This window comes from Chinchilla lanigera, unplaced genomic scaffold (assembly GCF_000276665.1).
Source record: "Chinchilla lanigera isolate Chin_1 unplaced genomic scaffold, ChiLan1.0 scaffold00075, whole genome shotgun sequence".
Classification (NCBI taxonomy): Eukaryota; Metazoa; Chordata; class Mammalia; order Rodentia; family Chinchillidae; genus Chinchilla; species Chinchilla lanigera.
The window spans coordinates 6,031,860-6,046,462 of NW_004955476.1; the positions used below are offsets into that span (position 1 = coordinate 6,031,860).

Below are 14,603 nucleotides of genomic sequence, written 5' to 3' on the forward strand. Positions count from 1 at the left end.
CACACAGTCTTGCTAGCAAGAAGCCTTTGTGTTGGGAATATTGCAGTCTTGGCCACAATATATAAAGCAATGGAAAGTTGCTCAACATGCCAACAACCTGGTTCATAACTTTACTGTTATTCACATTGCTTCTACCCGATTGATCCTTACTAGTCCTTTCTGATTTCAAATTTCTTCCCTCTGAAGCTGTGTTCCTAAACTTTCCATTCCACAGTCTCATCAGAGCAGTCTGTGATTCTTTACTTATGTCTATTACATGGTTCTGATAGATACGTTGATCAAAATACATGTGTATATTTAAAAGTGTGTTACATGAAAAGGCAAATTTCCATTAAGCACCATCAAAATACTCCCCCTCACCTTGAACACATTTATGCCACCATTCCTGCCTTTCTGAAGCAGTTCTGGAAGTCCTGTATCATGAGTGTCTTTATGACTTGTGATTTAAAAAATTATGGTGAATGCTATTGCTGAGTGCCATCCAGCACAAAGGGAGGGCAGGTGTGCAAAATATCTTGCTGTGTCCTCATCCGTGTTATGTAATAGATCTGGCATCATGCAACCTGTGGCTCTTCCCCAAAGTCAAAGTAACCAGGAAAGGAAAATATTTTTAATTGATTTAGGACATCTAGGGAGCCTGGACAATGTAACTGGAGACACCCAGAACTGCCTCAGAAAGTGGCAAGAATGATGTGTGAGTGTATCTGAAGTGAGAAGGGATATTTTGAGATGGGTTAGTGGCAATATGTCTTTTAGTGTGATGAAATTTAAAAAATTTGTTCATTCATCATATTTCTGTCATACCATGAATGTATAAATTTATTTTTCCCCACAAAACTGAAAAATTTTTAATGTTAGGTCATTGAAAATATTTACCTCTGACTTTTTAAATACTTTTTATAATATTTCAAATTCATTCTTTCTTAAAATAAATGTGGAAGATGTAATATTGTAAAGTAATAGAGAGAAAGAACACTATAAGATCAAAATATATTATTCTTTCAATTACTGTTAAATTTAGCCAGTTAACAGTTCTATTACCAAACTTTAATTAGATTATATATTAAGCTGAATTATAATTCTTTACTTCTGTTTTTGTGAGGTAACAGATTAGCATAATCTGATATTTATAGTCTCAGTCCATTTGGATAAATAATAGATCTCCAGTACATACTTGTCAAAAGATTAAATGCAAAAATCAAAAGACCAGGAAGGGCTAGGGATTTAGCTCAGCAGCAAAGCGCCTGCCTGGCAAGCACAAGGTCGTCAGTTCGGTTCCTGGTACCGGAGAAAAAAAAAAAAAAAAAAAAAAAGACCAGGAAAACTATAACTCTTAATCCATACAACAAAATACAAGAGAAAAAGATAAAACAAATTAGTGGATGAATATAAAATAAGTATGCATTTGTATGTATGCTAAATCTATCTATCTACCTATTTATGATCATAATCATCTATATCAATAACTTCCCTTTCAAACACTGGGACTCAAATTTAATTTGAAAAAATGAAAGCTAGCTATATGTCAGTGAAAAGAAAGACAAATCCAAAAAGGTGAAACTGATTGACTTTTAAGGCACACATATACCAAGACAACAGTAACAATAAAAACGGATGTAATTATATTACTACCAGACAAACCAGAATTTAAAATATATTTGAGGATTAAAAATGTTACTTCACATTTATAAAGTCACTATCACAATCATGATTTCTATGCCTCTCTTGACAAATTTTCTAAATATAGAAAGCAAATCTAATATAAATATAAAAGTAACCACATATCCACAGTCAATGGATAAATAAGGATATGTAGTATTTGAATAATAGATTTGACAAACTTCGTTTAAAATACATATAAAGTGTTTCATCAGCAAAAACCAAAGATTCTTTTCAAATTCTTGATACATTAATGAAAAGTATCCACAAAATTCAGACACAAACAAAATTGCAATTTTTTGCCTCAAAGCGGATAACACACGAGACTTGTTTGTGGACTGCAGTGCCATTCAGTTAGAAATGGATAACCAGACCAGCTTTTCATGAGAAATTTTTTAAAAATTCACATTTTCTTTTTAGACAAATTTGTCTAAATGTGATAGAACTAAAGCACCATTTAGAAGGAAACAACAGCGAAAGCCCACACCACAGGCCCGGGGGGGTTGTGGGCTGCCTGTCTCTCTCTGTGGCACAAGCCCAGCAGTCCCTCCGGGGCTGCCCGGACCTTCCACTCTCAACATCATATCTGGACTTGCAACCCCTGGCCCTGTTGTCTCCTCCTTCCACGTGCTTGGGCTGTGTACACATTTGGCCTGCATTTTTCTTAAATCGGGTCCTATTCGTTTTCTATCTTTCTTGACTTCTTTACTTTATATTCAAATATATATTATAGCTATCCACACGGTTTGTTTTTACCATTTATTGGGAACCAAGGCTGTGGTACATCCTGCTGTCTTAGTCCATTTTTCTTGTTTTTTTTTATCTTCTTTTAAGTAATAGAGCTACAAGATGTGAGAGTTCACAGGATCCAGATAAATCATCTTATCTAAATCCCTCATTTCATAGATGACACAACTGTTGCCCCCCCAAAAAGTTGGGGTCACCTGAAAGTTGGGTGTAAGGCTGATATGAGAATACAGCTCTTCTAATTTGTTCTTTCCTTTTCCTTTTACCACAGAAAATATTAATTCTTCAAAAAAGCCCTGACAATTCAGGTCCCTGTGAGGAGCAGTGCTAGAGCAAACAGTTGATCTGTCTTCATCGCTAGCCCTAGGCGGCAATGACAAAGGCAGCCTTGAAGCTCTTCATATATTAAGAACAGGTGTTATCCTTTTGTAGGGGTGAAGGGAGCTTAAAAGTCCTCTTAGGTCTTTCTATGAACTCTGCACATCCGGTATTACCATTCACCTCTTACGGACACAGACGCTAGAACTCTGAAACTCTAAGTGCCTCATAGAACCAGCAGATTACCAAAGCCAGCCTTGAGTGTAGGGCTCCTTACTCCATGTCCCGAGTGCCTGTCATCCACCTGGTGTCTGTCAACAGTACTCTGCTCCTTTCAGAATACCCTCGCACCGAATCAGAATGGGAAAACAGCTTTGCCCTGAAGATGTTTCTTTTCCAGTTTGTCAATTTGAACAGCTCTATCTTCTACATTGCTTTCTTTTTGGGAAGGTAAGTGAACTTTACACATACTAGTTTTTCATAGAAAAAAGCACAGCAATGGTTCCAATTAGTTAACAGAGGTTGCAGATTCTTGACCCCTGCCTTGGAAGACTTTGCTAATCAGCTTTCGTGTGCATTCTTGCTCAGATGACTGGCAGCCAGAACCAATTAAAATTGGCACCAAAAGCAAAACCTGCATCCACGCTATCCAATTATCAGTAATTATTCTGTTAGGGAAGAAAAGGATGTTTGTGTAACCCTGTGTTACAGTTCTTTCATGTGCATACCTCTACCAATCATTATGATGTGCTTTTTTTCACTTTGTTATAAACTATGGGGGCAAAGCCTGTTAGCTTAATGGGTATGTTCTGCTCTGTGGATGCCACTCTAAGCAGTGCCTTGGAAACCTCCTGAAGACTGAAACACTTTGAACCCAGCCACTCAGCACGTTATGGTACTATTCATTAACTTGTTCCCCGAGGCATTAAAATGCACATACGCAGTGCCATCGGGCTGCTTTCCCTGTGCCTTCTCAACCCACTGGCACCGAGTTCAGGTGTTGCTTTATCCTATGCAAGCCTGGTGCTTTGATGTTGCCTAAGCATCTCCAAAGTTTCCCTGTCTGGGGACAAATTGCTCCAGCGAACGTCCTGTCACCCAGTTGTGCACACGTGTGATGGGTCAGCAGGTGTTTTTCATTTAATGGGTAATGAATTAAGGTGCTTTTTTTTTTTTTTTTTTTTAAGATTTGTAGGTCACCCAGGGAAATACAATAAACTTTTTGACCGCTGGAGGCTGGAAGAGGTGAGTGACCAGGGGGTGCCGTGAGCAGGGAGAAAGGCCTCGGCCCAGGACGGGGAAGGCTGGGCAGGAGGCAGCACACAACCCGGCCGTGAAGAGACATTTCTGGTAGAGAAAATTTCCTTGTGTCCCAGAAAGAAACAACTACATCTTTTTTTTAAAAAAAGATGAAGTATGAAAAGAGTAACCCTAAAATTCTGAATTCAGCTTTTTTTTTTTCGTACTTTTCTGTCCATCTCTTTCATTTACAAGGTGAGCTGCTCCTCCATGGCCCTTTCTCCTTTAGGAGTCAGTGTTAACTACTGTCTGCAGCTCCAGACTTTTAAATGTGTCAGGGTTTCTCTTAAGGAAGGAAATTTTAGTCCAAAAGAAATCTCACTTGAAATATCACCACATACACATGTAGCTATATCCTTTAGTTTTGCACTGATACTTTTTCTTATACAGCTTTATAATATTTTCTAGCAAAGCTGTCACTCTTGTTAACGTCTCTCTGGACTTGTATCACACTAATGCATGTCTTCTCACCTCTATAAACTAAAAAGAAAGTTATTTTTTGCTAATTTACTAATTTTTAAAAATTAATAGTATTTTTACCAATTAAGATTTTATTCTGAGATAACTGTAGTGGCGCCTGCTTGTAATCCCAGTGCTTGGGAGGCTGAGGCAGGAGGATCAACATGAGTTAAAGGCTAGCCTGATCTACATACCGAATTTGAAACCAGCCTGAACTACAAAACAAGACCTTGCCTCAAAAAGAAAAAAGAGTAATCATTGCTTTTCTCCTAAATTGAAATCATAAAATGAATAAAAAATATTTTTGCTCAGCATTGTAAGGTTACAAAATTATCATAATCTATATCTTATAATTGTATCCATTTCTAGACTCCTCACTGATCAGAATGTCTTTTCTTTCTCTAACTCAAAATTATTCTGATGATCCTAATATAAAATCCAATTTAATACACGGCTTCATTAACAAAAAGTCATCATTTAGAGACAGACCAAGAAAAGGTTTCCAAAAAACTGTGACTGAGGTACTTCTAGTCCCATCGAAAACCTCCTAAAACCCTGGGCAGCTGCACTTAGGCTTTCTCCCCAGATCATTTCGGAAATTGATTGTAATATGTGGGTGAAACCTAAAGCTTCTTAAGGTCAAGTTTACTACCAGAAATTGGGACTCAAATGCTAATTATATTTGCTTCTTATTCTCTGTCCTTTATTTAACCTCCTCAAGTATCTCTTTTCTCGTCACAAGTGGGCAGTTGTAATACTTCGATGGCCAAGCTGCTCACAGAGCAGAGGTAATTTCCACAATGCCAACAGCTCCTTCCTTCACTGTGGACGGCTCTCCACCAGCTGCTCCCCATAATCATGCGGTCTCTCTGCTTCCATCAACACCGGTACTCTTCTCTAGGCCAGAGACAGACTAAGACCTTTCACGATTCTGGAACTGCTTAGAACTCCCCAAATCCAAGTCCCATTTTTTTTTTTTTTTTGTTTTGGACCCAGAATTATGTTCAGCTGCTAAAAGGCTGGTCACCTACCCAATTACGGGCCCAAGGCCTGCTTTTCCCAGGAGTGTCCAACAGGAGCTGCGAAGGGAGGTGGGCAGAGAGGTTATAGCCAGGTACCTTGTATGCTGATAACAATTTAGGAGCCACTGTCACCAGTAATTCTGCTTAATTAGATATTCTTTTTCCTAATTATGACATTATTGGAAGCTTTGATTAGTCTTTGAAAATCCCAGAAAAATTAATATTAGTATTAAGAAAAATGTTTTATATTTTCCATCATTTCTATGAAGCACGTAGTGCTCATATTCTCCAATAAGAACTAGTGAAATCATAAATGTAGGTTTGTGATCTACTGTAGAAATCCTGAAGTGTAGACACTGAAGCCACAAAGTGCCATTGAAAACCTCACGGGATGCTTGAAAAATCTATTACAGTAAAATACACCTTACTGTTAATCCTCCTTTCCCTTCTCTGCTTCACTTTGGATGCACTTGTCCCATCACTCTGGCCAATTTCTGAAGCAGTTCTGGAAGTGCTCTTTCATGGTTTCTTCGGTCATGCTGTCCTGGCTGGTGCGATGCCCTGAATCAATGTAAAAATGACCTTTCATGGTCGTTTTAACTCTAGGAAAGAACCAGAAGTCACACAGTGCTAGATCTGGTGAAGGAGCTGAGTGAGGACACGTAGTAGCAGCAGTTACCACATTTCTTAGCACTCTTGTAAGAACACGGAAAGTACTTCCAAGACTGCTTCAGGAGGTGGCAAAAATTTTGGAAGAAGTGTGTGTTTGAAGGGAGGGGTAGTATTTCAAGGAGAATTAATTACCACATCTGTCACACTATAATTTTTTAAAATTTCAATATCTACCAGTATTTCGACCACACTGCATGTGTACAGTGGAAGGTAAAGACTGACCACTTGAATTCTTGCATACAGCAAATATTTATCAACACATGCTGTGGGTCAAGTCTCTGAGGACAATGTGAGGTACAAAAAAGAAGAGGTCCTTTTACCTCCTCTGATGACATTAATAGTGCTCAAGCATAAGACATAGCCAGGAAACATAGCACATATTTTCTCCTTGGACTCTGATACTCTACATTGTAATCCTTTCTCATTCAGAGGGAAGATCCTAATGTCTATAAACTTCAGTTCTTTCTTCTGTAAACTTCTGATAAAAATAGTTATCTCAGTGTTGGTGATTGGTAGTTAAACTGAATTGTGGATGTGAGCTATTTGGACACAAGTAAGGGTAACTTTTATAAAGAAAGAAGTGCTACAACTGTATTAGTGTAAACGAACTTGTGTGCTGGATTTATGAATCTTACACTATTAGCTGCATGATATCTCACAAAAATGCTTTGCACAAATTTAATATCAAAAATGTTTACTAAATGGATAACACTTATGGCATGCTTACTACATGCTAGCACAGTCCAGCAATCATTATTAAGTGCTCTTCAAATTTTTATTCATTTACTCCTCATAACAATTCTCTTATATTAATCATTTTACACATGTGGAAACAAAGGTGTAGAGAAGTTATACAACTTGCCTAAGTTATAGAAACTGATGAAGTTATGGCTCGCTGAGTGAGTCAGTGTAGCCTCCAAGTCTGGGTTCAGAGGACTGGCCTTCCCCACCACCTCCGGGGGAGCTTGGGGCACAATCCAGGGTGTGATAAAAATGCACTTTGCTCTGAGGTTGTTGTCTGGTTGCTGGCTCACACATGCAAGCCAGGTTCAGGGTGAAGATACCAAAGCAAGTGGAGCGAAGGATCACGAGTTTTGGGGTGTGAGAGTCCTGCCTACCTCTGGCTTCATCATCTACAGAGCACAGATCCCAACACCCACCCACCAGCGTGAATGGAAAACTATGAAGGCATTCAGCTCCAACTCTTGTGCTCATGATCATACGATTTGGAGGGGTGTTCTGGAGTGAATACCTGGGTCCTCTACACATCTCTCATGCTCTTTTGCACACTCTAAGCATGGGCTATTTTTACCAAGTGAATCTTAGCGTCTGGAAGGGGTGCCTTCAAACCTTCATTGTATGAATGAGGCAGACTACTAACATAAAACCTTTGGATCCTTCGCTTTTCACTACAAATCATAAACTTATCAAGGCTCAGTTTCAAAAGTCATAAATAACCTGTCTTCCAGCTCCCCAATTGGCTTATCTACCCTTCATGGGGAATGATCCAGCCACACAGTTCTACTACTGTCTTCTTTTTCCTGTCCCAAGTCTATATAATAATAGACGTGCGCTAAGCCCACACCTCAAGGCATCAAACACATTTGGTAAGCAGAACTTATCCTTAGCATGGCTCAGAAGAGCAATGCTTGGGGGGCAGGGGCCGTGGCTTCCTCCCACAGGGCTAGCTGATGCTGCACCACCTTGTGCAAATCCATTTGCCTCTAAGTTTCTCTACAAAAGCAAAGTGCTTCAGTTTGCAGCTGTGATCTATTACCTGCCACTATGCCTTAGTAATTATTCAGCCCCAGACCTTCCACTGCACACAGCAATGGGACATAGACGTAGAGATTAGGGGTCCGAAATTCATCCTAAAAGGAAGAGTTTTGTTTGGATCTGAAAATTCAGACCTCTCTAAGCAAGACACAGGACCACTAGCAAAGTCTCTCTCTGACTTAGATTAGAGAGTTAAGTCACTGGCCTGGAACAGGAAACGTAGGCTATTTCATATTCTAATTACTTGCTCCTTTTGAAGTCCCACTAGTACTAATTTGTTAGAAATAGAAACTGTAGATCAAAACTGTACTGACTGCCTACCATCCTAGTGAGCAGGACACAGACCCATTTCTAAAGAAACAGACCCATGCTTCCCCATACAAATAGCTTTCACGGTGCATATTTTTAAGTAAAACACACTTTTTATTGAAATCGTGTGTGTGTGTGTGTGTGTGTGTGTGTGTGTGTGTGAGACTGTCTCATTGAAAATCTAAAAAGCAAAGGCTCACAGAAATGGTAGGACTGATCATACTGACAAACTTCTGTGGCGTGAATTTCTGACTTAAACATACATGAATATATATAGCAATTTCCTTTCCAAGCGGTAGATTTTTAACACTTTCCCACTTTAAGAGTGGGCTGGACTTTGTGTCTGACTCTTAAAGATAGAAAACTGAGTAACTTTCCAATGAAAAAAATGAGAAAATGACACATGGACCAGATATTGAAAGCTAACCTCACCAGCGGTGTTCTAATAGAATGTCACTTCCATGGGGTCTGATCAAAATAGTACTTTACATCGGTGGTCTGCCTTCCAAAATACACAGCCCGGCGTTTAACCACAGGAAAACATTAGACAAACCCAGATCAGGTGACTTTCCACAGGATACCCCCATGTCTTCAAAACTGTCAAGGTTAATGGCAAACCGTTCACACGAGAGGAAGCTAGGGACTCATGGGAAATGCATGCCACGGGGTCTGCCGAGGGAGAGCTGGGAGCAGAAAGAAAATAACTGGTGGCGTGTAAACAGAGTCTGGAGCTAGAGAGTCATGATGTCTTGATGTTGCTCTCTCAGCTTTGACAAATGTACCACCGAGATGCCAGGAGCAGCATGTGGGACGAGTGTGGGTGTGGAATGTATGTGAGCCCTCAAGCAGCTCTGCACATTTCCCATGAGTCTAAAATTATTCTGAGACAAGAAATATGTCAAAAACAATATACTGTAATTATTGTGTCACTGAATTGGAATTAGTAGTTACTCCTCTCCTACCTGACTGTCAATAGATATTTATTATTCTTTAGCATCCATGAAAGGGGATCGGGTCTGATACAGAGCGTGGCAGATTGCAAGTAGTTGTTAAAAGTTAGATCTCTTGTTCTTGCTGATATTGTCATTGATATTCCATTATAATCACTGAAAACTACCCCACCATTCCATTTCTCACTTGTTTGTTCCCTGTAAGTGTCAGATAGTGCGACCGGGTTTTAGAGGTGAGTGTGTAATTTGAAGGTGAGAACTCTGCACCCGCTGGGATAAGGAGCGGGCATTATCACTCTCTTTCTGTTACAGTGCCATCCCAGCGGCTGCCTGATAGACCTCTGCCTGCAGATGGGAGTCATCATGTTTCTGAAGCAAATCTGGAACAACTTCATGGAACTGGGATACCCGTGAGCACATGGTTTTTCAACTTCCCTTAGGTGCCCTTTTAGATGGTGCTGACAGAGAGGCTGAAATGTCCCATTTTAGACACTAGAATGTACTTTCCATCACAATCCAGTCAAATACAAGGTATTTAAAACAATATGCTTTTGAACCCTTGAGACCTACTTAACCAAAGGTTAAAATGAGAGTATTTTGAGTAATTTCTTGATGGGGGGAAGAACTGATCAGCTGGTTGATGATACAAATATCTTAGGCTCAATCATTAACTTTTACTTGATTCATTTTCAGCGTTGCCTGCACATTGTATTAGAATGTTTCTGAGCACAAACCAGGGGACTGGAAAAGCGGTATTAACTCTGAAACCTGCCACAAGGTGTTGGTTAAATTGTAACAGTCTTAGAACATGGGTATGGTGCTAGCTACTCAGACCTGGTTCCAATTCCTTCTCTGTTCCTTGTTTGTTTTGCCTAAAATGCATCTCACGTCTCTGAAGTGCTCTTTTCATTTGTAAATCAGGAGATTTGGGAAGATTAAATGAGATGATCCAATGACTACTAAACATCAATCACAATTGACAAAACTTTTTTGTGAAGAGATTTTTATCTCTTTTATTTGTTGATTTTATACAAATTGTCAATATCTGAAACAGATTAAAGTGAATCTCTCCTAAATGAAGGAAGAATAGGAGTGGAGGATTGGGGACCGCAATCCACTTGTCATGCCCTTTCCTGTCCTGGACTGACAACTTCAAAACATGCAGCTCAGGAAGCATCCTCAGAATGTACTTGCAGAAGTTAGATGTCAAGGGTCCAGCACAGACTCCAACATGCTGAGTGTGTGATAAGCGTACCATGTATCTTATTTACAGTCGGACTGAATCCAAGGCCTTGTGCATGTTAGGCCAGTATTCCCCCTCTGAGCTACCTCCTGGCTTCACAAGCAGGTCAGGATGTCTTAGCCTCCCTCCAGGATTAAGAATGATGCTCAGTTCATTATTACCTGTGGCTCCCAGCATACATGATGCGCTCCATGCATTTTCCCGTGGCCCTGTCAAGGGTCCTCCAGGGTCACATCTATCAAGTGATGTAAGCACATTAGCAAGAGCATCATGCTGGGGTTTTTGCCACACTCAGGAAGAGTCTCGTTGAAGGAAGCTCAGCAGGGTGGAATCAGTCCTTAAAGGAGTGAGTGTCACACCTTGAAATCATAATGCTCTCTCTTCAAGCAAAGGCAGAATAAATAAAACAGAAAGGAGCAAAGCTGCCTCCATTCCAGCCTCTAGTCCTCTTTCCTGTTCATGAACTCCCAGAGGGGACCTCCAAGGGGGCAGTCATAATGCTGCCCAGCAGTTGGCTGTGGCTGAGATTGCCCTTCAAACTGCCAGTGAAACGCAAGCTTCCAAGTGAGCAAAATAGAGGCCTGGGCACTGTTCACGGAGTTCTGTGAGATTCATGTCATCCTAAAGGTATTTTTTGGTGAAATTCTTCCAGAATTCATAATCCAGAAGTCCACACTCTATGCGCGGTGTGGTGCGTCTCATTCACGCAATTCCAGCATCATTACTGGACTAGAGAAAGGGTTGTTGTTTCATTTCCCGGTCAGAGAAATGGACTTAGTCGCAAAGATCCATCCCCTGGAGACATTCTTCAGTGTAGTAACAGAATGCAGTCACTAATGGTCAAGCTCCTAATGTTTGTAAACACGAAACAGGAAAGCATTTTGACAAACATCACACATCTAATGCTTGCGAGGTGGGAAGTAGAACCTGTGTCACCTGAAATCCCATCTCGGGCTCAGCCACTTTGCCTACAGAGTAATTTGATTCATGTTCAGAAAGCATTGTTCAGAAAATATCGGGTTTTGGGAAATGAAGGGCTCAGACGTAATAACAACAGAGAACATACGAGTTTAAGTATATTTACAGGCGGAGGTGGGAGAAAGAACTGTAGACCTGGAAGCTTGTGTTATTGATATCAAAGAACATCTTAGTGTGTGCTGATTAATTCCTGGTATATATATATGAGAGAGAGAGAGAGAGAGAGTGAAGTGCTAGAAGAGTTCCAGAAGTTCTCCCATACTAAATTTCATTTTAAAAATTAAAAAATATTTAAATACTTAATATTTAATTAAAATTTGTATTTAAATATTTAAAATTTCTTTCAAAGTTGAGACTTCTTTAAGAAGTTAAGAGAAGCAAGGAGACAGGGTGGAGGGAGGAGAAGGAAAAAAGTAAAAGGACTCAGGTACAGTGTTCATGTCTCGTGTATGCACCAATCCTCGTGATGAGTGAATTCATTATGCATCTCAAACACATACTAATGAAAAAGGAGTGTCAAATATCTCCCATTGCCAAGAATGCATAATGTAGTCCAGAAGTACTTGGTATTTCTTTAATTTATTTTTATTTTTTATTTTTATTTATTTTATTTTTTATTGGTGCCAGAAATCGAACTCAGGACCTCGCACTTGCCAGGCAGGCGCTTGTGCCACTGAGCTATATCCCCAGCCAGTACTTGGTATTTCTTATTTCTTTGTGGACTATAAACTATTCACCAGATGTTTGAACAAGAGCTCAGAAGTCCTTGGTCTGCCCTGTGGTGTAGGTTGATCCAGAACTGGTGGTCACGACACAAAATCAAGCGTGGAGTACAAGATGCTTCGATACCTCAGTGGGAAAACGACTGGAATCTGCAGCCCATGAATATACACGGGCTGATGGATGAGTACCTAGAAATGGGTAAGGGGAGACCATCTGGCCAGGACACGCGGCCTTCTTGGTGTTGTTTGTGTGTTTCACATGGGCTTTGCCTCTACAGACAAAAACCATCACTCTCTAAAAGAGTGTTGAAAGCATCTAGGGCTTTCCAAAAGACGTCTGCACTTGTATCTCAAGGGAGAAGAGGTGTGAGACAGTGTGGAAAAAGCTCACGCTCTTTATCCTCTGAGAGCTGAAGCCTCCGCTCAAAATAAAGATTTTTCTCACAACCGAGCCCCAGCTTTTGGGCAATTATTTTAATGGAACAAAATAAAGCCTAATCAATTTCTTCATGAAGAAATATACCACCCCACCCAGAGAAAGTAACAATTACTCTTCACAATACATCTTTTGCTTAGGTCCAGTCTGAGTCTTAGTTTGAAGAATCTTATTTATTTATATTAAGGAAGTAAAGGTTCCTTTTCCAACTGTTAGAATCACTGGGTGTTGACTTAATACTGCTTTGCTCTGGGCTCGAGTTTTCTCATCTGTAGAAAGAGGGGAAAGATTCTTGTAGGTCCCTAGAGTCGCTCCAGAGCCCGGCATTTCTGACAGGGTCTCTTCTTTGCTGCCTCCTGTTTCCGCCTCTCCTTCCGGCACCTCTCTTTCTCCTACCTCTTGTACTCCTCCTCCCCTCTTCCTCCTCGCCGTCCTCTCCTTCCTTCCTCCTCTCCTTCCTCTCTTCCTTCACCACCTTCCTTTCCCTTTTCCTTTTTCTTGTTTCTCCTTCCTTCATGCTCCATTACATAATGGTGGAGAGCACACAGAATTGAAGTACATTTAGATCTGAATTTGAACCCAGCTTTTGATATTTTCTACCCATACCTTCAGGAAGGTTAATTAACACCTATGAGCTAAAGTTTTCTCAACTATGACATGAGATGAGCATATTTACTTTGTAAGGATCTTGAAAGGATTCAAAGGGATGACAGCATCCACAACATTCATTGTCTAATGTGCTCTCCCTTCAGTTTTGCAGTTCGGCTTCACCACCATCTTCGTCGCGGCCTTTCCGCTGGCCCCTCTTTTGGCTTTGTTAAACAACATCATTGAAATCAGGCTGGATGCATACAAATTTGTCACCCAGTGGCGGAGACCACTGCCCGCCCGAGCCACTGACATAGGTGAGACTCAGAAATGAGATGATGTTGGTGCTGCTGGTGTCAAAAGGGGTGTGTGTGTGTGTGTGTGTGTGTGTGTGTGTGTGTGTGAGACAGAGAGAGAGAGAGAGATCAGTCCTCAGCAGTGTGCAGTGTCAGGGGGAGTGACATCTAAGAAGTGACTGAGTCACAGGGGCAGACTGCCCATGCGCATGATCTGCGCCCTTGTGGAGGGGACCCCGAACGGGGCTCCTCCGGAAAACGAAGCCAAAAGGCACTGTCCGGCAGCAGGAAATGGGTGCTTCCCCAGCGCAGAGCGCACTGCTGCACAGTCTTCGGTGCTCAACCTACAGAATAGCGAGAAGTGTGTTTCTGTTCCTTGCAAGGCACCCCGCCTTGGTATCTTATGGCAGCACAAATGGACTAAAACCGGGTGGCTTAATCACACTTGACGCCCTGTGGGCTCCTCCCAACCTTAGCAAAACAGATTGGTTGGCAAAGACGTGCAATGAGTACAAGCTTAATTGAGAGGAATTTTATATTAAATGTAGTACTTTATAAACGTATACTTTATATATCTCTGTCTCTATAACTGTCTATGTATATGTATCTACCAGGTAACTATCACATCAGTTTGAGCATGCAGCCTTTGCCAATACTCTTCTTGTGTGTACTAAAAAAGAAAAATATATCGTGTAAACATGTAGGATTCAGTACTTTTTCTTGATCAACATTGCTCATCTCAGAATGTATCAGTCTAATTCAGTTTAATAGAATATTCAAGTAAAGATGTATGGCAAACTTTATGATCATTGACTCTTTTTATTGTCCCACCACAAGTAGACGTAAACATACACAGAAATGGTTGTAAACATAGGCATAGATGTTATATATATATATGCTTTTTTATTTTTAAAAAGCTCTTTTGAAGGACATTTCTTTGAATAAATAGTGATTGAAGACTTTTCATTTCCATAGAAAATTTCTCACTTGTGTTTCAGTGATTTCTCCTATGAGTTATCTCATTCATATTTTAGAATCTTTTAAGTAGGATGAATTTTTCCCCCTAAGGCCAAATTTTTAACTGAATTACAGCTTTTATATATATATGTATATATATATATATATATAT

General features: G+C 40.3%; 1 protein-coding gene across 2 annotated transcripts in view; it reads left to right on the forward strand.

Moving 5' to 3' along the window:
- Positions 1–14,603, forward strand: part of Ano3 (anoctamin 3) — a 357,658-nt gene that overhangs the window by 328,972 nt on the left and 14,083 nt on the right. For both annotated transcript variants that reach the window (XM_005401743.2, XM_005401742.1), the window contains 5 exons: positions 3,063–3,174; positions 3,912–3,969; positions 9,524–9,621; positions 12,220–12,353; positions 13,343–13,495. In XM_005401743.2, the coding sequence (XP_005401800.2) occupies positions 3,063–3,174; positions 3,912–3,969; positions 9,524–9,621; positions 12,220–12,353; positions 13,343–13,495 (555 nt within the window). The remainder of the gene's footprint in view (positions 1–3,062; positions 3,175–3,911; positions 3,970–9,523; positions 9,622–12,219; positions 12,354–13,342; positions 13,496–14,603) is intronic.